The sequence below is a fragment of the Helicoverpa armigera genome, chromosome 18 (assembly GCF_030705265.1).
Source record: "Helicoverpa armigera isolate CAAS_96S chromosome 18, ASM3070526v1, whole genome shotgun sequence".
Lineage (NCBI taxonomy): Eukaryota > Metazoa > Arthropoda > Insecta > Lepidoptera > Noctuidae > Helicoverpa > Helicoverpa armigera.
Genome location: NC_087137.1, coordinates 8254530 through 8278776, shown reverse-complemented (window position 1 = coordinate 8278776; position 24247 = coordinate 8254530). Strand labels below are relative to the sequence as shown.

Below are 24247 nucleotides of genomic sequence, written 5' to 3'. Positions count from 1 at the left end.
ATCTGCCGTTCAACGAGCTTTTCCTTAGTACCAGTGACTTTTGCACCCCTCTTTCTAAGCTCAATTTTTAGTTCGGAAAACTTATTCCAACCGTAGTCCATAATAAAATCAATAACACTTCCAATACAACAGAATTTCAATAAACAATTAGTTCGGACCCTACAATTCCATACTATTTGACAGCTGTTTGGACCAGACGCATACGTGGCGCCACCCTGTGGCAGAAAAATTAGAGAAAACCCTCATTTAAAAAAATTGACGACCATAAACAAAGAACTAGTAATGTAGAAATTGATACGTTCCGAAATACAAAATCGTGTTCAAATGACAGTTAAGCAGGCAGAAGAATTGCTCTGGATTTCTCGAAATTCCTCAATTTATATTATTCCCCGAGCTTCCCCCGCTAACCGTCCATTACCCACTAATCGGGGATATTCCGTGCGATTGGCAGCGCTACAATCGACGTTGACATTTTTGACAATTCGATGGTATTCACGTGTAGCTTGCTAAACTAAAAAGTAATCTGTGCACGTGGTGACTGATGCATTGAATTGCATTGCTTTCTGTGATTTATTGATTGAATGCCCATGGCAAAATAAATAACCAAAGTCTTAGCGAAGAGTTGAATTAATCTCTTTGTTAATCATGGTTGGGATAACTTTCAAGAAGAAGTTGCAAAATGTTGTGCACTTGGAGTCATATACGAGCTACAAAGAATACCAAGAGACCCATCAATTGAAAATGCCGCTGGATTCATTTATAACTTATTGCATTTATAAGTATTGCCCATCGCAGTTTGTTACTGTGAGGATTGTTCCAGTGGAGGCAAGTCCTGAGAAATTATCGTCCGCAGTTACGTTAGTTGAGAAGGATCTGATCTTCCTGCTCACTGAATACGAGATTCCTTGGCCGGTGGCTATGTGCGTTTACCCAGTCATAATGTATGAAGATGTTATAATAACAGGACTTGCCGCGGTCAACAGGCACATTACTCTATTCAAGGCTTGTCCGCCTACTCCGCAAGAGCATCCGAAGGGATTGCTGGGCTTCTGACATAGTTGTCTCCAGGCACCTAATGAGACGTCAATATGGACAAAGTTCTGTGAAGTAGATATATTAAAAACAGTGCGTGATCTACTAACAGCTATTGACATTAAAGAGGTGCCTGGAAACCTACTTAGGTTTGAGGCTCATTTAAAAAAGCCAGTTAGAATACATAATGTGTACAAAATTGCTAGAGATTTAGCTAAAGATAGTGTAAATGCTGGGCAGCAATCAAGTTCTGACCCAGATGTTAAGGTTAGTCAAGAAATAAATGCTGAACTGCAAGCCAATACAGAGCAACAAGAGAGCAGTGAACCACAATCAGGTTCTGAGACACAAGCAACAGTTGTGCAACAAACAAGTGCTGAGCAGCAAGTAGCAACTGTGCAAGAAACAAGTGCTGAACCACAAGCAGCAAGTGTGCAACAAACAGGTGATGCGCAACAAGCAACAACTGTGCAAGAAACAGGTGATGAGCAACAATCAAGTACAACACGAGAACCCAGTCCAATACCACAAACCAGTTCAGGCCAACAGGCAAGTGATGATAAACAGGATTCGGAAACTGCATCTTTACATAGTTCAACACCATCGGACACGCCACGGACTTCAAAGTCAAGAAAATGGAAATCAAAAAAGAAGGCACAAGTAATAGACAGTTCTACCAAAATTGAAGATCTGAATGTAAATCATGATTATGCTGAAGGGCCCTATCTTACATTAGCAGACCTAGTTCTGTTCCCACCATATCACATTATAATCCAAACTATCGGAGAGACAGTTTTTGAATCTCTATTACCATTCACATACAAATGGTACAAAAATCTCACAACTATACCCCAATTACAGGAAAGTTTTTTGTCTTATATGGACAAATTTAATTTGAAACCTTTACCATTCGAAAGTATCGCAATGCCAATAACTGAAGATGTAAGCCTGTACAAGAAAGACCCAAAGAGGCATAATCCTAAAAAGAGGATTTTTACAAAAGAGGAAGACATTGAAAAGGCTCTAAGTTGTATTACTGAAGGGATGGAACTGGAAATATCTAATAATGACCTGGAGCCAACATTTAAATGGAGTGAGATACCTGAGGGTGCTAACCCTTATGCTGGCCATCTGCCTGATTCAAGAGTACAGAGAAAGTCGCAGCAACTGGAAAATTTAGCATTGGCAGTGTTGAGCATAGTTAAAGAAGGAGATATAATTGTAGACTTCTGCTGTGGAAGTGGGCACCTGGGGATCCTCCTCGCATATCTGTTGCCAAGGTGCACTATAATACTGTTGGATAACAAAGTGCAGTCTTTGTCCAGAGCTAGGGACAGGGTTCATAAGATGAGGATGAACAATGTATTTTTCTTTCAATGCAATGTTGACTTTTTCATCGGAGAGTTTGACATTGGTATAGGTTTACATGCTTGTGGCATAGCTACAGATTTGATCTTGGACAAATGCTTAAAAGTAAATGCTAAGTTTGTTGTGAGCCCTTGTTGCTATGGCTCTCTACATGCTACTGACAGGATGGTTTATCCAAGAAGTAAAAAGTTTTCCAGTTTACCCATTGAGCAGTACCTATGTATTGGGCATACTGCTGACCAAACTCATAAGGAGCACCCTCTGGCGGTGAGAGGGTCAAGATGCAGTTGCATCATAGATTCAGATAGAGGCCGCTTGGCTGAGGAGATGGGGTACAAAGTCACACTCATGAAACTGAAGCCCCCCTCTTGCACACCAAAAAACAATTTACTAATAGGAGTACCTGTCAAACCTTCATAAATCAAACAAATATTTTAACAGATCATTTTATTGTTGTAACAGATTTTAAAAACGTAGAATTTGTACCTATTTTTTAACAATAGCTTATTTTACACTTTCCCAAAATTGTACCTCCAAAAATAAGCATTTCAACAAACGACTTCATACCAGTTAAACAATGTTCAACCGATTTTAAAGCATCAATCATTGGTATCAAAATTTAACACTTTTATATAGCAAAAGTACCAAATTTTTCACTTTGTGCCATCTAATTCACTTTTGCGTAGACAATGGCAGTGCGGCACGGGATGTATACCTGAAACAATAGATTGTAATTAAGTTTGTTTGGTCATGTAGCTCTTTCTATAGCTTTGTTAGTCAAATGTAAAACACCCTCTTTTGTACTTAACTCACCTCAAACCCAATAATGAACTGTTAAATGTAGGTATTTACTTAGTTTATTAATATGTTTCAAGTTTCTATTAGAGTTATTTCTACATCATAGAATATCAGTGTCTATATAATAGCGATTTTAATGGCAAAAATGACCATGTTTTTATCCACAATACCTATTTCTGTGGCACTTAGATGTTGTTAAAAATAATTGTCTATTTAATCATGCATTTAATAGAACCACTCAGTGTATATGTATACCATCGATGTTTTATGAATCTATAGGTAAATGTTTCAATCAATAATTAAATTAAAATCTAAAAAGTTTAGAAGATGACTAAATCGAAATAGATTCTTTCAAAATATTATTACCTATATGATTTAGATGTATGAAAGTTATAGGTTGATTTGGTAAAAACTTAGAAATAAAAGGGATTTAGTTAAATATTAGAAAAAATAGTGATTTTGTTAAAAATAAATAATAGGGATTTGGTTCAACTACATATATGTTACACTAGATTGCTGTTGTTTACTGTTAATTAGTTGTTTTTTTAAGTTTGTTTATTATAATTATGTAATTAGTTAATAAGTACTTAGATCAGTGTCTACTAACGAAACCTCTAATGGACGTATCAATAGTTATAGTTCAAGAATATTCCTATTGCAATTACTTACTAACACACTAACTCGTATCATTAGCAAAAAATCTGGGTGTACTAACAAGAAATAAATATTGAAAATGTATAAGGAATGTTTTATTAATATTACCTGTACTGAATCGCTTCGATTGCCCCAGGGTTGGCCCTGCGTGCTGTGAAATTCACCGTCTGGTTCCACGCGACCGAAACCGCCGTATCTTTTGCTATCGGAACACAGGACCGCCTGTAAAAGTATCTATGTTAATAAAGTCGACAATTATAACTAGAGAACGTGGATTTAACTTAACTAACATTATAGGTAAGCAGGGGGAGGATATACGAGTACATAGGGGTAGTAGGTACATAAGGGAGTATATAGGCAATTAGGTAAGGGAGTACCCAGGAGAAGTACATCATAGAGTTTATAAGGAGAGTAGGTAAGTATATCAGAAATTATATACAGGAATGAATTTTATCCAGTGCGCAAACTTTGTCAACTTATAGTTAAATAAGTTTTATAGATACGTGCATTTTTATTTTGTCGTGTTTTAGTACAAAAAAGAAAAGTTATTGATATCGAAAGATGTTTATTTTGTAACCGATTGTACGGTCGCAGTCGTCATATTATGCACGGCGGCAACGCGAAACCTATTTACTGACGCGAGCGCTGCTCGGCGCGCGTAAGAATAGTTGGTATCCATATTTTGCTGATTTTAGGGCGGACAAAGAAATGAAAAAACATTTTTTGTTGTTAATGATTCTGGACCACGAGTTTTTTTTTGTGCACTGCTTAAAATTCATTCCTGTAGGGACTAGGTACGGGGTAGTACATACATACATAGAGAGTTTATGGTGAGGCTACATAAGGGATTACAGATAACACAAGAGAGCAAATTAAAGTGGTGTCACCACTGCTTTTTAGTGGAATATTTTTTTAGCAATATTAAAATATAGTAACCTTATAATCGCCGGGCACATCGACGCCCACTCTGTAGTCGGTGAAGCTCTGGTAGGGATGGAAGTTGAACACAAACAGCAGGCCGGCGCGCTCGAACGCGATCACCTTGTCGCCTTCGTGCTTGCACGATACGTATGCCTGGGAGAAATTATATACTTCTCAATGGTAAAATAATAAAGTAGGTACCTAGGTAACAATTGAGGTTGACTGTGTTTACGCTAGCAGATTTCCACGTCTTGTGGAAACTGTTTCCCGTACCCGGAATAAATGCAGCCTATGCCACCATGGGCACCATGGGGTATTGTATGTAGGTTCCCAATTCTCATTTAACGAATTTTTAAATCGGTTCAGTAGTTTCGAAACCTTTAGAGTAGAGACAAACACACATCAAAAATTAAATAGTGACTTCGCAGGAGTCTTCATCTCCCGAGCGACCCGAGCCCCGGGAAAAGGCTGATGATGACGTGACTTCGCAGCAGTGACAGTTTTCAAATCGGTTCAATAGTTTCGGGGCCAACAAACCAACGAAAAAATGTCCTCTTTATAATATTAGTTTAAAAGTTTCTGAAATACTCACCGGCGCAGAACTCAACCATCCATACTTCTCCTCCAACTCATTCATATCCTTATCGAACTGGTTGAGGAACTTGTACTTCAGCAGCGGATCATCCACCAGGTTCCACTGTCTCCGCGCGTAGTGGTACGACGAGTTGTTGCCGGCGCGGGGGAAGTCCAGCCACTCGGGGTGACCGAACTCGTTGCCTGGGGGACAAAATATAGTTTTGAAACAAGGACAAAAATGGCAGTTTTACCGACTTTAAAAGAGGAGGTTCTGAATTCGGATGTTTGTATTTTTTTTAAAGCTTTGAATGATACCTGTTAGTGATCCTCAATATCAACTTTTCATTGCTTTCTGTTTTTAACAGTAAGATAATACCTATCAATTTTTTGACGAACTCTTCAGTAAACCATGTAAGATTTTAACTCGTGGGTAGGATGACTCTGATAGCGTCCTTCTACAAGTAGCCAGCTCTAGCCAGAAGCCATTCGCCTTAGAATCCTAATGTACTAAAGTCCCCACCTTGGTCTTAAAACCCCCATTAAGGCCTTAAGAGCCCCATTAGGGCTTAAAGACCCCCACTCACCTATAAAGTTAAGATAAGCCTCCCCGGCCAGCGCGTGCGTGAGGAGTCGTATCATGCAGTGCAGCGCCAGGCCTCGCTCCACCACGCCGCTCGGCTCCGACAGCGTCGACATGTGCGTGTACATCGCTGCGTCCATCAGCCAGAACGCTATTGTTTTGTCGCCTACTAACGCCTGGAAGGGGAACATTAGAGTTGAAAGTACAGGAAAAATAAAATTGGTAATCTCCCTTTAGCTAAAAAAAAATCGTTGATCTGAAGGGGACAGGGATTAAAAGGCACTGTCGTTGCAATAACTCAAATTAAAACGTGAATGTTAGCACTCTGTCCAAAATACTGTGCTTACATTTGGCCCCAGACAGAGAGAACAAAATTGTATGGCTAACTTTTTTACAATTATTTTCCAAACTCACAGTTTGGGTAATCAAGAAAATCTAAACAGTGTTACTAAGGGATATCAAGTTGCCCTAGTAACTGGTTTGTGGAGGTCAGATAGGCAGTCGCTCCATGTAATACACTAGTTCTCAGATGCATCCGGTTGGACTGGAAGCCAACGCCGACACTTACCTGGTCGTGGCTCTCAGCATAAGCCACAGTGCCTTCCATCCACCGCCTATTGGTTAGCGTGTGGACTATATGGCCCATCTTCCAGTCTTCATCCTTCTCCTCCTTCAGCAGCTTGATCCACATGTCGGGGATGGCCATCCCCAGCCTGTAGTCGAAGCCAGTACCCCCCTCTTTCACTGGGCGGCACGATGCTGGCATTCCTGATACGTCCTGGAAATAAGGAGTAGGTATATTAATGGCAGTTTTAGAATTTAAGGATTTTGCACTTAGTAATGAGATGTGGCAAATGTTACATGTTATTTTAGCGTAGGTACCTAATTACTTAAAAACTTTGAGGGACTTTTTATGGAGGCAAATAAAAAAAATGATTTTAGTTCTTAGGTCCTCATGTGTCTTTCTTATGATAGTATTAATAAATAGTATTCTGTACCATGTAAAACCATTTTTTAACAACCAACTTCAAAAAAGAAGGGTGTTCTAAATTCATCTTTTTACAGACCTAAATACCTTGTTTGTTGTAGAAAAATCAAAAGCCACTATTCCTCACCTCAGCAATAGTAATAGCCTTGCTATCGATCTTGTGAATCATCTCGTTAGCCAACATAAGGTACACCAAGGCTTCAGTGTCCACATTCAGTCCGTAGTACTCGTCGTAGTGGCCGGAGAAACCCTCGCCGATGCCTCGGGAATGGTACAGCATTGATGTGACTCCATCGAATCTGAGAACGGGGTTCATTGATACATGGGGTATGTTGAAACAACGAGAAATTGATTGGTTTACTCTTTCATGTGATTAACTAAAAATAAAGAAGACTGTTAAGATTATTTTGTAGTAATATTGGTTTGGTTTTTCTTACCTGAATCCATCAAATTGGTACTCTTCTTGGTACCACCTCAGGTTTGATAACAGGAACCTCAGCACTTCTGTTCTGAAAGAGTAAAGGAAATTGTAAATGTTAATAGACTTGTGATACATTTTTACAAATCTATACATATAATAAATCTGTAGAAAAGTAATTTTTGTACATTGAAGAAATTGACAAAAAAAATAGCCAGCATGTTAAAGGATAACTAACAGAACCCATTTCCATCATTTTTGTCATTTTTGTCTGTTTGTCTGTTTGTCTGTTTATCTGTTTGTTCGTTCGGGATTCACGTAAAATCTGCGAATTCAATGCAGACAATGCTTATATACAAAAATTCTACGTAACTTGGGGTATTACTTAGTTTTTGTTTCATCGAAATCGATTCACTCTATCAAAAGATATGATTAATTTTGTGAATTCAAGATGTAAAATATTACGACACGCAATCTGTTTGTCAAAACTGTACATTTGAATGTTGTACTTATATTAGTTGATCGGCCTATTATTAATCTTTACACAGAAAATCACACCTTTATAAGTAACTTCGGAAGAAAAAAAAATATGAAAATTTTGTTTAGCCAAGGTTAAAGTAGCTCCATCTGTGGTAATCTGTGTTAAATAAAATACATAAAATTTGTCAAGGTGGTAAATGACAATAAATTACCATACATTCTTTATAGAGGATTATTATTTCAACAGATGGAGTTGTGTATTTTCCGTAATTCACCATATTTTAACACGTAGTGTAATTTTTTGATAGACATTTCAATAGTGTTTGTCAGTTTGCCGTGCCACATCAAAATCCAATTATAATTATTACCTTGATGAAAGGAAAATTAATAGTTCTCAGCCAAATTTAAAACGGTGCCATCTAAATTATTTTTTGAACATTATGTCAAAAATGACGACTTTAGTATAACAATGAATTATCATTTAAAGTTACAGATGGAGTTCATATCAGGATTTTTTCATAAACATAGTTTAGCTTATCTTCCACTAATGTGGTGGCCTTAAAACAAATTACTTTGAGTGAGTAGTATTAAGTAGACCTTAATTATTTTTTCTGATGCAAAATATGTAAACTTAATCCTAGAAGAAAGGAGGATCTGTCTCTCGCAAGCGCTGCTAAGCGTGAGGTAGGTAGATAATGTAGGATTCTGTAGCTTTAAGAACAAGCCCAGATACAAAGTGCAGATAAGAAATGGGAGCTTTCTCGATTTAATACCATACACACGTAAAATGCTTTTGCGTCTGAAAACGTACAAATAGCGCGTCGCATACCAGAGCCATGCTTACTTTCAACTTCTGATCGCAAATACACTGGTCACGATTACGAACAGTCTCAGTAAGACCCGAGCCAAGTTTAAAAAAACACCTTTTATATAAAACTACGTTTGATGTCATTCAATCACAAAGACAGAATTGTTTTCTGTTGCAAATCCTATCCACCTGTATTCTATCCTAATCCAGCATGCATTGCAGGTGTGCATTGCACAAAAACCAATGGTATCCTATTCGAGAAGTCAAAAGAGTCGACCTGCCAACGTCAGCTTCTGCGCTAAGCAAGTGTTCTTAATAGTACCATCAGAATTACATTCATCGTTGAATGAGGTGAATAAATTTTCAGAAACCACAATAACAGTAGGAGCCAAAGCATATGATCGCTTCATAGAGCTCTGATTGGCCCCAGGTGACCAAGTCAGGTCTGATTTGTTCGTTCATCAGATCTTTGAAAGTGTTTCGGTGGATACTTACTGTCGTCCTGTGTGACCCAAAATATGGTATATAAACGTCCTCCGCAAGAGCGAAATTTTCCCGGTGTGCGGTAGTGACGCACAGTATACAACACTTATGTTTCTTTCGATTTGCTGGCTCCACCAAGAAATTACAAATTGCAAGCCTACATTTTGAAAATCTTGGCAAAACTGCAGGTTTCAAGTACGAACACATGAAGTGGACTCTCACAGATACGTACATTTTGCCTATTCGTGAACTAATGCAAACATTTCGGTGGAGTCCCGGCTTAGGCCTCCCCCGAAGCGAAATTTTCCCGGTGTGCGGTAGTGACGCACAGTATACAACACTTATGTTTCTTTCGATTTGCTGGCTCCACCAAGAAATTACAAATTGCAAGCGTACATTTTGAAAATCTTGGCAAAACTGCAGGTTTCAAGTACGAACACATGAAGTGGACTCTCACAGATACGTACATTTTGCCTATTCGTGAACTAATGCAAACATTTCGGTGGAGTCCCGGCTTAGGCCTCCCCCACATTAGGCGTGCGCGATCCTCGGGCGTGTGAGTAGCGCGGGCGCCGCGCGTGCGTCGCGAGCGCGCTGCGTGAGCGTCGCGTTTTGCTGCCCTGCGGCATTTACCTACAGCGTTTAACTGCTAAGGCGTTTAGCGGGCGGCGGGGATAGCGGGCGAAGGGGTAAGAACGCAACTCGAGCGCCGCGTGCTCACCGCGAGCGCGTCGCTTGCACTCTTCACACATGCCGCAAGGCAGCAAAACGCGATGTTCATGCAGCGTGCTCGCGACGCCCGCGCTACTCACACGCCCGAAGATCGCGCACGCCTAATGTGGGGTCAGCCTTACCATAGTGAGTAAGTGCACAGAAAATTCCCGTCATACAAGTGTTTCTCCGCAGTAGTGAAACTATCCTACCCTATGCGCCTATGCGATGATGACTCATTTTATCATCCATCCAGCTATTCCCCAACTATGTTGGTGTTGCCTTCCAGTCACCGAATCTGTTTGAGTACCAATATTTTGCTTGGACGACTACCTATCTACCTATCTTCAATCCAGTCTCATACACAAGACGATATCCATGGTGAAACTGACAGACTTTCTGGCTTCTGATTAGTCGCAGCAGCTGCAGAAAATGTACAAATGACAGCTTTGTCAGACTCAAAGCATATAGACATAGATTATAACTGTTTCCTGTGAAAATTACTTACGCACCATACGTAATAATTTTCCAATTTGGCTGACTAGATCCAGAGTTATTCACAACGTCACAAACTTTACTTCTTTTGTTTAGATAAATGGTCACATCCACAACACAACCTTGATCAATGAATCTATGCGACTGCTAAGTGCTGATCCTAATTATACTGTCACGTGAAAGAATGCACCTACGGGATAAGTAGTATTTTGACTATTCTATATTGCCTACGCAGACGAAGTTGCGGGCAACAGCTAGTAGTAAATATAATAAAAATATAACCATACTTTTAAGTGCAAATTGCATTATAACATTGCATATATTTTATTTCACGAAAGCGGCATAGGTCTACTAGCCGTCTACCTACTTGTGTGTAAACATATATGTACCTTGTCCTTGCATATGTAAGGTAGTGGTCGAGTCGCCGAGTCATACAATGCAAAGACAATGTGCAAGGACATTTACTTTACACTCGTAAGTATGGCTCTTCAAATACGTAAATACCTTCAAGAGTTTTGACATCAGATCACAGACAAAGAAGTACTTAAGACATTTGACAAAAATATTTAGAATTTGAGTTTGATCAAAGTCTACTTACTCAGAATAATTGAACAGCCTGCTGTCCCACAGTTGATGAGTTCCCCTAGCTCCATCATGGAAGTAGCAGGAGTTGGTGCCATCGAACTCGTTGAGTCCGTCCAGCGTGTTCTTGGAGGCATGAGAGTGGACCACGTCCAGTAGGACGTACAAACCTAACTCGTGAGCTCTGTCTATTAGCTGTTTGAGCTCGCATGGGGTGCCGTAGCGACTGGAATGGAGGAGAAAAGATAAATCATGAATAGATTCGTATCTTTACATGAGCGCTGCTAGGAAAAGATAATAAAAAGAGTAGGATATTAAAGTATACATAAAAAGTAGGTACTGGCTGTTTCTCGCGTTTTCACCCACGTCACCGGGAGAACAAATTTCTCTTTTCAACTTTATAATGGACTTAGTGCCCCTATAGATGTAATGCAGTTAAAACCTTGAGCTCATCTCAAGATCAGAGTAATTTTCTCTAAAGGTGTAAATATTTCTGTCGGGCCAACGGAATTGAAAGTGTAGGTAGGTAAGAGACTGACCTGCTAGCAGCATAGAAACTTGTGACTTGGTAACCGAAGGACGCGTAATAAGCATGCTCCATTATTGCCATCAGCTGTATACAATTGTAACCTGAAAATATCCACTTTATTATTACCTAAGGCATAGGCATAAGGCATTTATTCATACATTTCCAACATATAGGTAATTTTAATATGCTATTAATTAGCTTAGATATACGAAGGACTTACCTTGCTTCTTAATCCTAGGTAGAACATTATCTCTAAATTCGTTGTATGTGCCGACTTTGCCCTCAGCTGTGGCGATGCCGACGTGGCACTCATATATACGGGGGGACTTGGGCTTCGCTACTTTAGGGTGCTTAAATTTGTAAGGCTGGAAAGAAAAAAGTAGGTACACTAATTAATAAATACATAGTTATTGACCATTATTTGAGGTGCAACTATAAATGTTGAAAACCAATAGCCCTTTGCATAAAGAGTTGTCCGATAAACAGAAGAGGCAAATATTGGTTTCCTACTGGCAGATCCAGTGTACCTACCTATATGGGGGAAAACATAAGGGAGTACATGAGACATGGGGAAGTATATGCGGGAGTAGATACACAGGGGAATACCTACATAAAGGAGTAAGTATTTGGGGGGAAATTCTACATAAAAAAATACATAGGGGAGGATATAACGGAACGAACACAAGGGACTACATAAAACGAAGAAAGAACACAGTGCCCACTACAGTAGATCCGCAATATCTCCTGAACTCGGCAGCAGGTTAATCTATACATATAATAAAATGATAGGAAAGTCAAAACTGTACATTGAATATTTTTTTAAAAGAATACTTGGGGGATGATCCATGATCGATTCTGAACCCAAATATGTAGTTTTTAGAATTTTTGTCTGTATGTCTGTTTATCTGTTTGTCTGTATGTTTGTCCCGGATAATCTCAAAAAGTACTGCATGAATTTAAATCAAATTTTGCATGACTATTACCTGGAGGCCGGTTCAACACATAGGCTATATATTATCACGCTATCACCTACAGGGGTTGAGCAATGAACGATTAAATAAACGAAATTGGAAATTCTATATTGCCCACGCAGACGAAGTCGCGGGCAACAGCTAGTTGATTCATAAAAAGAAAAGGAGACGAATAAAGAACTACTCACATTTTCTGGCCTATAAATAAACTGTTGGTACGTGAATCCCTCAAAAGGTTTGACATAGTCTGCCCAAGGAGAGAGCCTGTATAAGTTATCGTTAACTATAAGTTGCACACGACTGCCGTGTTTCAGTGGGCACGACCCGTCGGCGTTGGCTGGTATCGACAGCTCCCATTTGCCGAATTCTAACTTTTTGAATGGATGACTTTTTGAGTTCCAGCCATCTGCAAATAGGGGAAATACCACAGGTTAGGTTAGGTTATATGTATAGGTTATAATGTAGATACTTTTTCATGGATTGAATGCGTCAATGCGTGATGTATTATTGTAAGTACCTAACTAATCTGGCAATAAAGGCCCTTCCTACCTACTTGGAAAAAATCAGGTGACTGCTCTTTGTTATTGAATTTTGCACTCTAATCAGAATAGATTTAAGTATAAACTGCATCAATTATATTCAAATGGAATGTCCATTAGAGAGGAGAGAGTAATGCCCGCATCTATTCTTGTCCAATGCGGCTAGACAGTTGGGTACCTATTTCTTATTTGAATACATACAAGGATCGTTAACTGTCTCCAATTTAGACATTCAACAGATTCCAACGACTACGAAATTCTGCATTATTTTATAAGGGAAACAAATGAAGTTCAATAGTTTGTTCCAAAATTAAGAGCCTAAACAAAGCATGAAAATTAAAAACTATGGTTGTTTATGGGCACAAGTCAGCCAGCCAGTAGGTACTGCCAGTAGATGTTACAAAGCCTACTTACTGAAATCTCCTTGCAGATGCAAGCTGTGTGCTCCAGGGGCCCATTCCCGCCATGTCACGGACCCATCCGAGTTGTATTGCGGCCCGAAGTATTTGTACCCCTTTGTGAAACCGTCGAATCCTCCCTCCCATGATTCGATACGGTCCCATAGATCTTTGTAGCAGCCATATCTGGAATATTATGATAGTCTTTTAACATCGAATGCATTGTAGCGATATAACTGTGAATATTTTATAAGTTTAGAATTTTTCTGTTGTTAAATCGCTGTTAAGACCGTACCTACTCCAAACTTAGTCCCCACTAAATGTAGGTAGGTATAACTGTACAATAATATTGAGTACCTAGGTATACCTTCTAAGCCAATAGATAAAATAAATAAATGCAGGTTTATCTAAAGTTTAGATAAACAGAGTTAGGTACTTATTAGATCTCTCTGTGATGTGCATAGACTACGTTTATCTCAATTACTTAAACGCTATTTAATGGCATCTTGATCATTGTTTGTTACTAGCGACCATGTATCTAAAGTAGATAGTGTACACATGTGCCAAGTAGATAAACGTAAATAAGTAGGTATTCTGCTCAGATAAACAACGTTAATTAATCATGGTTAGCAAGTTCGCATTATCTCAAGTTTACATTATTATTATGCATATTACAAAATAAGAGCTAATTACTGAATGTTGGAGAATAAAAGTGCGTCTAAACGTTACGCTTTCAATTTTGATATGAATTGACCTTAAGTTTGACATTGGGAACGTCACAGAGCACATGGAGCGCTTGCAGCGCTGTATAAACGAAAGCGACATTAACGTGGAAATTAAATTCCATTATTAACATTCACTTTGAATACAAAGGCAGGAAACAGTTATACTGCATTTCATTACATATTGTTTCTGTATTAATTTTCTGTACTTATCTAAAATAACATCTTTGATACATCTTTACGGGTAAAAATATAAAGCGCTGCCTCGCTTTATTGACCAAAAATCGTAAACACAGAAGAGTTAACCTTAAATTAACGCCAAATATTGCTTAAAAACACTGTTTTAATAGAGAAACTCACTCAAAAGTAATAGCAAACTATAAAGGGAACGTAAGGGGCTTACCTGCGTCTAATTTCTCTTTCATATGGCTTCAAATAACCATCACGTTCGAATAACGTCGCTATATCGGGCACAGGGACTTCCATCGGGTCCATAGCTGAATAGTTACCGCCCATTATGTTTATGTAGCTATTGTCAAACCGGTACGAACTGCGCAGGCGCGGACAACCGCGCGAAATGATATCTCTAGTTTAAATGATAAAACTTAGTTCGATTTTATTTATGAACTGTAGACGGGTACAATTTAGATAATGTGCGGGTCAAACGTGCCACGAGACTATGTTTCACTTATTTAATTTTAAATGAACACGGACCGGTCATTTGTTTACAAAAATACGTATAAAAAAGTCCATTCGAACATTCCGTCCTATCGTGATTGTAAAAGATAGCGTTATATTTTATTCGCAGATCATTTTTATGTAAGAGATTTATTAGGCACTTTTAGATATCTTCTCAAGTGGGTGCACATCGTATGTTAACATCTACCGACAAAATATTTATTTAAGTGAAATGCACACATCTACCATGCGCGTGGAAAATTTTCTAGACTGCCGTAAAATTAGCATAATCACTACTTCACCGCGTGAATACTCCACAACCTACAAATAGATTGGAGTATAAATTTTGTCAAACATTTTCGCGATTATCTTTCTTTACATCTTTACATAATAAATAGCTAAGCTCTGATAGATAGGTACTCGATATCTAACCATATACCTACTACTATATACTCGATAACTTTTAAAGTTATGTTGTTTTATTGCAGAATGTTATCGCATTTTGTAAGCAGATAACACCTTGTAGTTGTAGGCTATCAAACCGTTTGCTAGGGATAGTAAACAGAATGTTTATGTTTACTATTAGGTCCAAGATTAAATCTACAAGAGTATAATAATTAGTATAGCCAAGCCAAGAGCTTAATTTACGCAATTAATATAAAATTAAAAATTGGATAGGCCCAAACATGTACCCTTGGGGTATCCTAGTGCAGCGTTCTTCGGAGCACGACTTTTCGCAACATCGTCGGTGCTATTGTCGCCGCAACCACTTCAGTGGGCGGTTTACTATTGACTATTGACTAGTAGAAATTATCGACTGTCGATACAGTTCGTGAGAAGTTTAGTTGCTCATAACGCCTTTGTATCACAATATGTCGTTATATATCGTATTATTTACTTTTTTATACTAACTAGCTCCCGCCGACGGTTTCATTTGCGTGCCATGGGCATTACTCCGCGTACCCGGACAAAAAGGTCGATAGATCAATAGATGGGTTATTTAATAACTATTTATTCATTATTTTTCAAATCAACCCAGTGGTTCCGGAGATTAACGCATTCAATCAAACAAGCAAAATTGTTAGCTTTAGAATATTAGATGTAGAAAAGAAATACAAACATCTAGTCGCCCTACAAAAATGGTTTTGTCTGTGAACTAATCTTCCCGTTTGTAGTCATGGAACATCTTGTTCTAAGATTGTGTGATTGTGCAGTTATTCAGCTATTACAGCATAGTTAACTGCTTGTATGCTGGTAATTACAAGACAGTAAAAAATGTATTGTGTCGTGTGCGTATATGCGCCTGTACCCCAGTATAGAGGTACAGCAAGTTCATATCCATATTGTCAATGATAATTAATGATGCAAGGGCTGTACTGACTATTTTAACATAAGTAGTTGAGACAAAGTTAATTTTCCTATGCATTTTAACTCATCAATATAAACTATAGTGATATGTATTATAAAGCTCGAGAGTTTGTTAGTTTGAATGCACTAATTTCAGAAACTACTGGACTGATTTGAATTAGTGATAGATAACCCATTTGTGGAGGATTCTTTTTATAAGCTTGGTTGACATACAAAATATAAAGACGGAAATAAAATAATATAAAATAACTAACATAAAGTAGTAGGATTACATGTGATGAATAGAACTATCTGAGCACCAACACTAATCTAAAATACAAAAAACCCTTTGACAACAATTTAATAATATTTATTCAATAATCTTATCTATAATAAAGCTACACTACAAAACTTCCAAGCACACTAAAATATATCTGAGCCAGTTCTCTTAGCCCTCCGTACTGCTTCATCAGGCTGTAACTTTTCTTCCTCTGATGGCTCAAGAGGGAAACCATCTTCATCCAACTTCCCAGCTTTATAATCAGTTACGATCTTCTTCATATACACAGCGTCAAACAGTTGCTGAGGCGTAAACTCGCTCTGAATAACATCAGCGGCCTTGTACGAAACGTAAGGCTTTAAATCGCAGTCTTTCAAATCTGGAACGATTATTTCTGGTATCATCTCAGGTACGGTGACAAAGCGGCCGTTTAACTCGTATCCTACATCACGAACTCCTCGCCTATCAACCTCCAACTCCCTGTTTTCAGTCATCTGCTGTTTACGATGGATACGCGAACCTCTCTTATTGGCGATCACAAATTTTCTGAAATTCCTTTTGCCTTCTCTCGGAGCTGACACCGAAATGCTCCTCTTCGATATAAAGTTGATTAAACTTGTTATTTTAGACATTTTCTTTCAGTAAATAATACTTTTTCTGCGAATTTGTAGGTTATGCAAATGTCATTGTGACAACTGAAAATTGTTGTTTTTGACGCAAAGCCTTTTGAGTTTTTAGTGTTGTGAAAACCGGTATTTTACATAGGTGATAATTTAATGACTACGCTACTTTAAATAAGTCCTTGAATTTCTGGGTGGCATTGAAATAAACAGGGATCTATCAGCTTTTATTATTACCATAATGTGAATAGTAGTTGTGAAAATCCCGAGGTTTCTCAGTTACAAGTTCGTTAGCGGGGTAGGTTCGTTTAGGTTTTCGAGGAGTTTCGGGGATTTGTAAAAAAACTAAATTCGCATTCATATAATTTATTGTAAAACTATACACATAATTTATCCTTCTATTATACTCATTGAACACCAATACATATACATACATCCAGGAAACAAAAAAAGAAATAATGTTTATATTACAAATATTGCACTGCTGCCATAATACCACAACCAAATAACATATTCATAAGACAAGCGGAGATTCACAAAGACATAATTAAAGTAACCACTTTAGTAATCAAACGTGAGTGTTGGCTAATCATAACTGCAGAAAACAATTAAAATACATATAATTCATAAAAAAATATCGACATACATAAATGTTATTTAAGTGTTACACTAAGGTTTACACATATGCGGAGCATGATTAGTTTATCGAATTCGGTTATTTGATACACATAAAAAAGAAGAAAATCACAATCACATTACTTGACGTTAGCAGGCAATATTTATATTAAAAACAGCCAAGGAACTTCATAACTGTGATGTCACATTAAATAAAAATAATATCGCGATTTCTTTTGTACACGTTACGTTTCAATCCCTAAACGTTAAGAAAGAGCTGAAAGTAATAAAAAACTATCGACTATCGACATTTTTGTGCTCGCTATTAAACACTAGCGATTTTTCTTTTAACAGATATAATGAACCTTTTGCTCAAGTCAAATTAAGAGGGAACTTATTAAGCTGACACTTCTCAAATTCCTTTATTAGGTTTAAGAGTTTAAACAACAAATTATAAAGTTTTGGGCTTAGCAAAAGGTTGATTACAGCTATTCAAGGGCTAAATTAGCCTAATTTGCGACAAAATCATATTTTCACTAGAACAAGTAGCTGCTTCACTTCACCTATATTTTACATTGGCACTGTTTTATTTAGTTAGCACCTTCATAGTTGTTCACATAACAGTCGTTATGTATTATTATTGCAAAAATGAGGAGCATATTCGGAAATACCCCTAAATCTGGTAAATATTTATTGATGTATGAGTGATTTTCTATTGTTTGTTGAGCACTTCATTAAGAGTAAGAGATGTTTAATAACATAGAAGACGAAAAACCGAACATACCCGAGAAAGACATAACATGTTACTTTTTATTGTCCAAGGGAATGTCAAAAACAAGACTATAGCAACCAGTATCACATTATTCGCCGAAACATAATAATCATAAACTCATTCAATAATTCCACACTCATATACCGAAATTTCATCCCACATATTTTCGTTGTTCACTTAAGTTAATTTTACACATTAACTTTAAAAACATAGGTACATTTAGAAGTCATATTTAATCAATAAACCTCACAATATTTTAACAATTTTACAAATTCAGAACACATTTTCAATTTTATCGATAAAAGTGGTGTAAAAACCGGTGTTAAACGAAACATTTCACGTTCACTTGAAACAACATTGGCATTTCGCTTACAGACAAAGTAACTAAAGAGTTCTTATCACGTCTTGTCCACTATGGTCAAGTTGACACTGGTCATGTGTCAGCGGGTCTTTCGTCATGATGGTTGTGGTCCAGTTCCTCGAGGTTATCGCTGGAGGAGTGGGTCATGTCGCTGAGTTCGTCGATCTGTTTTTGTTTTTTGCGAACGTTCCAGTGTAGGCACTCGGCGAGAGAGTCGAACCAGTCGGAGATTTGGTCCTGCGCGCATATTGACGGGACGGGGTAGACTGACGTCGTCACGTATAGGCTGTTGGTAAAAATGGAGGTTTTAGTTTATGGTCTAAGGGGTTTTGATTGGTTAAATGAAATTTTAAATGATGATGATGATGATGATGTAGGTATTTCATATTTCGAATAGGAATAGTTGGTTTATATTTTTGGGATTCAAAAAACAAAGTTTAAAATGATGCCATTGCATATTGAATTCCTCAGAGTTGCCAAAAATTATGATTTACTTATTCTTTAAGGGCTGATTTTTCAATCATCAGTTAACTTCTATCTGAGGAATAAATATGGCAGTTTGACATATTTTCTATACAAAAGCTGTCAAAACGTCAAACTTATTCCTCAGATAACAGTTATCTGGCGATTGAAAAATCAGCCCTAAATAAATTAACTACAAAAGTTCAAAAACTAAATTAAATTAATCACAAATAAATTAACGTGCATGATGGATATGATAAGTGACTAAAATAAGTTAATGTTAGATAACGTCTAGCACATACATGCAAAGCAGAAGCATTAAGCATATTGATCTACAGTAATAAAATCTACTCCTTTCTATAGAAAAATCTAAAAAACAACTGCAGCCCTTCACCAGATATGCTACAATTGTCGTCAATTAACTTTGCCGCTCCGAAAATAACTCTGCAAAATACCTCACGCATGCGCAGTAGTACATCATGCAGTAATTAGTGGACACTTAGGAGCGACAAAGTAATTTGACAAGAAATGTGAAGCACATAGATCCCTATAAACTGTCCCAGCTTCAACAAAAAGGATGTTCAATGTGTTCATGAATGTATAGAAAGATTTTATGACCACTACCACTTTAATTTCATTCTTTTGAAAACAAAGGAGACGGCATTGTTACTTAATCATGAGATATAAAATTGCAAAAATCTGACTCTGTGTCTTTAATACACATTTGGAGCTATTTATTTGGTTGAATACCATTTAGAGTAGAACTCAACTCTTTTAATTATTACAAAACAGAGCTAAGATTTTTCAGAAATATGACCCCAAATTGATTCATCTATTGAGTATGTAATCTGTGATGATGCCGTCTCGGTAGAAAATGTATGCGTTACCTATCGCCCGGCCTGAGCGTGACTTGCGAACGCCCGTCGAACGACACACTGGCGGCACTACGCGCCTCTAGCGTGGGCATTATCTGAAACAAGCCCGGACACCTCGGCTGAATTCTACCATTCTACCATTTGAGTGCCTAAATGACCTCATGTTTTAAGGTCGTTGTAGATTATCCTTAGATCAAATTTGGAATTTTGCCTACAATTTTAGAAGTCCTAGGGTTCGTATTTTGTATCTCAGTGAAGGGGAAGTTTTTTTTTACTCATAACAATTTTTTTGTTATTTGGTTAATACATACTTACTATGACATAGTCCTAATTATACATAAGAACATACAAAAAAAAAATACTCGAGGAACTATCTAGAGTAGACAATAAGACAACAATAAATTAGTGACCAACAGCACTATATACACATAATATTATATAGACATGCGTTTACAAGCGTATAGCGGCGTGCTGAGTTAGGGTGGGGGGGGGGGGCAGGTACCTATCTCCGTGCTGCAACGCTTGTCGGTTGCGCCCGTCGAATGACACCCACATCGCGTTTCGCGCGTCCGGGGACAGAGCGATCTAGAATTGTATTTAGTTAACTATGGGGACATTAAAAAGTAAAATATATTACTATGTAAATATACGAACCTGTGAAGAGAACAAACCAAAATAAATGTTATACCAATTAAATGTTAGCCAATTTTATTATTTGTATCGAAATACAACCTTACAAACATTCACTTGTCTTAGGACGAAACTGCGCGTTCCTTTGCGGATACCTCGATATCTATGCAGAATCGTTTATCGAATTAATTATCTATCTGCTGTTTTGCTTACTAGCTGCTTTTTGCTTACTGGGTTGAGGAGGTCAGATAGGGCAATCATTCCTTGTAAAACACTGGTAGGTACTTAGCTGCATCCGGTTAGACTGGAAGCCGGCCCCAACGTAGTTGAGAAAAAGGGCTCGAAAGATGCTGATGTCAAAATTCTATCGGCAGTGAGCAAATCAACAGATAGATAAAATATTGGGTACGTTTTAATATGGAACACCGTGAACATTTGCTTATCGGAATTCATTCTTAAAGCCTTAGACATAAAGTTGTAATTACCTTGAGTTCCACTCCAGCGGGTACAACGATAGGCCTGAAGGAGAGGGAGTGGGGGCAGATGGGCGTCACCATGATGGCGGGGACTGACGGGTGTATCATGCTGGCGCCGGCAGCCACCGCGTATGCCGTGCTGCCAGTTGGGGTCGATACTATTAGGCCTGGAAATTGAAATATATCACTATTGTTAACTTGAAGGATTAAAACTGTAATGAATATCTTAACTAGGCAATTCACCTTAATGCAAGTGGGTTTTGACGTAGGTAACCGAAAGGGCTTGTGAGAAGTGCAATATCTTTTGCATAGAACTACTTCAATAAGAAGCACATTTGAACGTCGTGAGCAGCTGTTACAGAGGTGTGCTGTAGTCAGAAGCCAGAAAGTCTGACTACCGGTGTTACCAAGGGGTATCGGGCGCACGGGTAACGAGGTCAGATAGGCAGCCTCTTCATGTAAGACACTGGTACTCATCTGCATCCAAGTAGATTGGGGACAACCCCAACCTAGTTGGCAAATAGGCTGAGTGGATTATATTGCTAACATCACCCTCTTTCGGACCACGATGCAGAATTTCGAAAAACATGTACTTCCAAAATGTTACGACATTTAGTTTTCGTCTGGAGCAAAAACCATTCATTTATGACAGCTTAGTCTCAAGACAAAAGCCTCCTTAAATTACATTCTAAGTTTCTTACCATCTCCCTGTACTGAAGTGATATGCTTCCCATCTAGAAACAGATCGATATTGGACAGGTAAGGCGAAGGTCCCCGGTCTACTACCACCTCGTTGAGCACCAGTATCGTGGTGGGCTTCTTCTTCTCCTTGCCGTCTTTGTCGTCGCGACTCTTGCGTAGCACCACGCATTGTAGACGCGAACGTAACGTTAGGGCTGCGTGACCTGGAAATTATATTTTGGGAGTTATTTCTAAGGGATGATTGCTTGATCAAGAGGAGTGGTTTAATGTCAGTGTTGAGGCAGAAGCTTATGCATGACAATTTGGACCTGTATTTTTACTTCAAAGGAAATCTGTCAGACTTGAAGAATAGCTCTCGTCAAATACCTTTGTGTCTCCGAAGTTAGCTATCTGACACCTTGCGTCTGCGCAGCAATTTTTTACTCATTACATTTTGGCTGCTGACGTGAAGTTATTAGTAGTTTCGGATATTCAAATGTATTCGACGATACACGAATAAAAGATGGAACATATCACATAAGCAGTAAAAGATTCTTACCTTCCAGTACGTTCATAACTTGATCCTGGAAGTTGTTGAACTCGAAGGGTGTTAGAAACCCTAGAGAGCCCAAGTGGAATGCCATCACAGGGGGGACTGATTGCTGGAAAGAAATATGACAAGTTTAAGGTATTGAAATCACTGAACAGAAAAATAACAATGAGAGTAAGTCTTTTAAAAGTAATTTCAAGAAAAAAGGAAACTTCATTATAAAGCATTATTTTTAAAGAGGGATAACTAATGTTTTAGCTATGTGTCAAGGGACTGTTTATAAGACATTATACAAACAATTTATCGTACTAGAACATAGTGTGGATCAAACTCATATTCACCAATTTCTCATCGAAATCTCTAAATATTCATCAAGTCTATCCAAATTCATAGGTCTACTCCACCGCTATACAACTCACCTGGAACAGCGAGCTCGCATGCAACAGCGTGCCATCACCACCCAAACAGATGATGAAGTCAATCTTATCCGTGAGATCATCAGTGCCAGCCCTGAAGGTCATCAGCCGTTCCTTCACTGAGGAGAAGTCACCGTACTCGGCTAACAGTCTGTCATCCAAAACCGCTGCTTCCACGAAGACTACCATGCTCTTGTCCTGGAATTAGAGGCTATAATAAAAATAGGGGATTTTTTGTGGCTGTTCTATATCTTTTGTTGGTATGTTGGCAAAGTAATGTGGGAACATAAATGACTTGAGCCTAGCTACATTGTTTTTTTTTTCTGAAGAATTAATTTCAACATCAAACTGTGAAGTTGAAATGAATTTTGATTGTTTCATGTTTTTAGAACCACTATTTTATTTACATTCTTTCTTCTACTTCTTTTCACTATTATTTGGGCTAAACTTTACTATTGACCTATTTATTTTTTGGTAAGTGACTGAAAAGCGAAACTATATAAATATGTAAAATAATCATCCTTAAATCCCCATTCCTATAAAATAAATTGCACCGTTTTAAAATAAAATACATGAATGAAAATGACGGACACGTGTGCGTCTTAGCAATAAATGTTGGCGAACGACCAAATTCCAGCGATTCCATAAGATGCATTATTCATAAACACATGGATACGTCGTGTATCCCACGTGCTTATAATCATTAAGGTAAATTGCTTGATTTCATTATAAATGTATGCTAATTCATTATGTGTACGTACTTGTACTTATTAAGTATGGTACTAGGTGTTTTTAGCAGCTACACCGCGTCCCGGGGAAACTTCATTCCGTGCGAGGATAGTGTAGTTTAGAACAGTGAATTTCTTTTTTATGCAAACACAAAAAATCAACTCTTTACCTATATACTAAATAGTAAAGATTATGATAATTTGTTAAACCTACATACTCATAAGTACGTTGGTTGAGTTTTTTTTCTATCAATAGAAACTCTAGCTACATAGTAGTATTGAATGAGATTGTGTCATGGTTGTAGTAACATCATCAACACAACAAATCGTAAAGATCCGAACGAGTAAGCAAATAGAATACTATTCATTCAAATTCCGGTTGTTTGTAGCTAGTTCTTCTCATCTCGCTAGCTCTTATATATTTCTTATATAAAATTTTACGGTCAGCAGGTCCATCATCCTCTGCCTTGTTGGAATCGGCCTCCAGTCTAACCGCATGCAACTGCATACTGGTACTCAACTGAGTACCAGTTTTTCACATGGAGCGACTGTTTATTTGACCTTCACAACCCAGTCACCCGACACCCTTTGGTTAGGTTATAAAATAATCACGGCATTAGAGAATTACAAAAATTCGCTGAACACTGCTTGCATTTGAAATTTTTGAGTCCAGGTTTTTAGTAATATTGATTGGTTAGGTATT

At 37.9% G+C, this 24247-nt stretch overlaps 4 protein-coding genes across 13 annotated transcripts in view; 1 reads left to right on the top strand and 3 right to left on the bottom strand.

Moving 5' to 3' along the window:
• The first annotated feature begins 494 nt into the window (after positions 1 to 494).
• LOC110377685 (glutathione S-transferase C-terminal domain-containing protein homolog) lies at positions 495 to 3939 on the top strand. The gene has a single exon (XM_049850493.2). It carries the CDS (start codon positions 1912 to 1914, stop codon positions 2818 to 2820), a length of 909 nt encoding a protein of 302 aa, XP_049706450.2. The 5' UTR covers positions 495 to 1911; the 3' UTR covers positions 2821 to 3939.
• On the bottom strand, positions 2833 to 14846 carry LOC110377686 (1,4-alpha-glucan-branching enzyme). Its single transcript, XM_021336652.3, has 14 exons — positions 14457 to 14846; positions 13348 to 13517; positions 12583 to 12800; positions 11644 to 11788; positions 11434 to 11524; positions 10911 to 11120; positions 7355 to 7426; positions 7045 to 7216; positions 6498 to 6707; positions 5934 to 6105; positions 5366 to 5550; positions 4789 to 4926; positions 3961 to 4074; positions 2833 to 3115 (listed from the first exon to the last, which is right to left on the bottom strand). Exons 1-14 carry the CDS (start codon positions 14567 to 14569, stop codon positions 3068 to 3070), a joined length of 2058 nt encoding a protein of 685 aa, XP_021192327.3. The 5' UTR covers positions 14570 to 14846; the 3' UTR covers positions 2833 to 3067.
• A 1586-nt stretch (positions 14847 to 16432) lies between these two features.
• On the bottom strand, positions 16433 to 17064 carry LOC110377701 (large ribosomal subunit protein mL41). The gene has a single exon (XM_021336676.3). It carries the CDS (start codon positions 16988 to 16990, stop codon positions 16502 to 16504), a length of 489 nt encoding a protein of 162 aa, XP_021192351.1. The 5' UTR covers positions 16991 to 17064; the 3' UTR covers positions 16433 to 16501.
• A 264-nt stretch (positions 17065 to 17328) lies between these two features.
• Positions 17329 to 24247, bottom strand: part of LOC110377693 (NAD kinase) — a 47084-nt gene continuing 40165 nt past the window's right edge. For 7 of the 10 annotated variants that reach the window (XM_064039081.1, XM_049850646.2, XM_049850649.2 and 4 more), the window contains 6 exons: positions 22820 to 23014; positions 22410 to 22512; positions 21871 to 22074; positions 21179 to 21336; positions 20076 to 20158; positions 17329 to 19012 (listed from right to left, as the gene is read on the bottom strand). In XM_064039081.1, the coding sequence (XP_063895151.1) occupies positions 18799 to 19012; positions 20076 to 20158; positions 21179 to 21336; positions 21871 to 22074; positions 22410 to 22512; positions 22820 to 23014 (957 nt within the window). In that variant the 3' untranslated portion in view covers positions 17329 to 18798. Of the gene's footprint in view, positions 19013 to 20075; positions 20159 to 20565; positions 20649 to 21178; positions 21337 to 21870; positions 22075 to 22409; positions 22513 to 22819; positions 23015 to 24247 lie in introns of those variants that run through there. The other 3 variants (XM_049850642.2, XM_049850632.2, XM_049850661.2) reach the window with 2 other exon arrangements.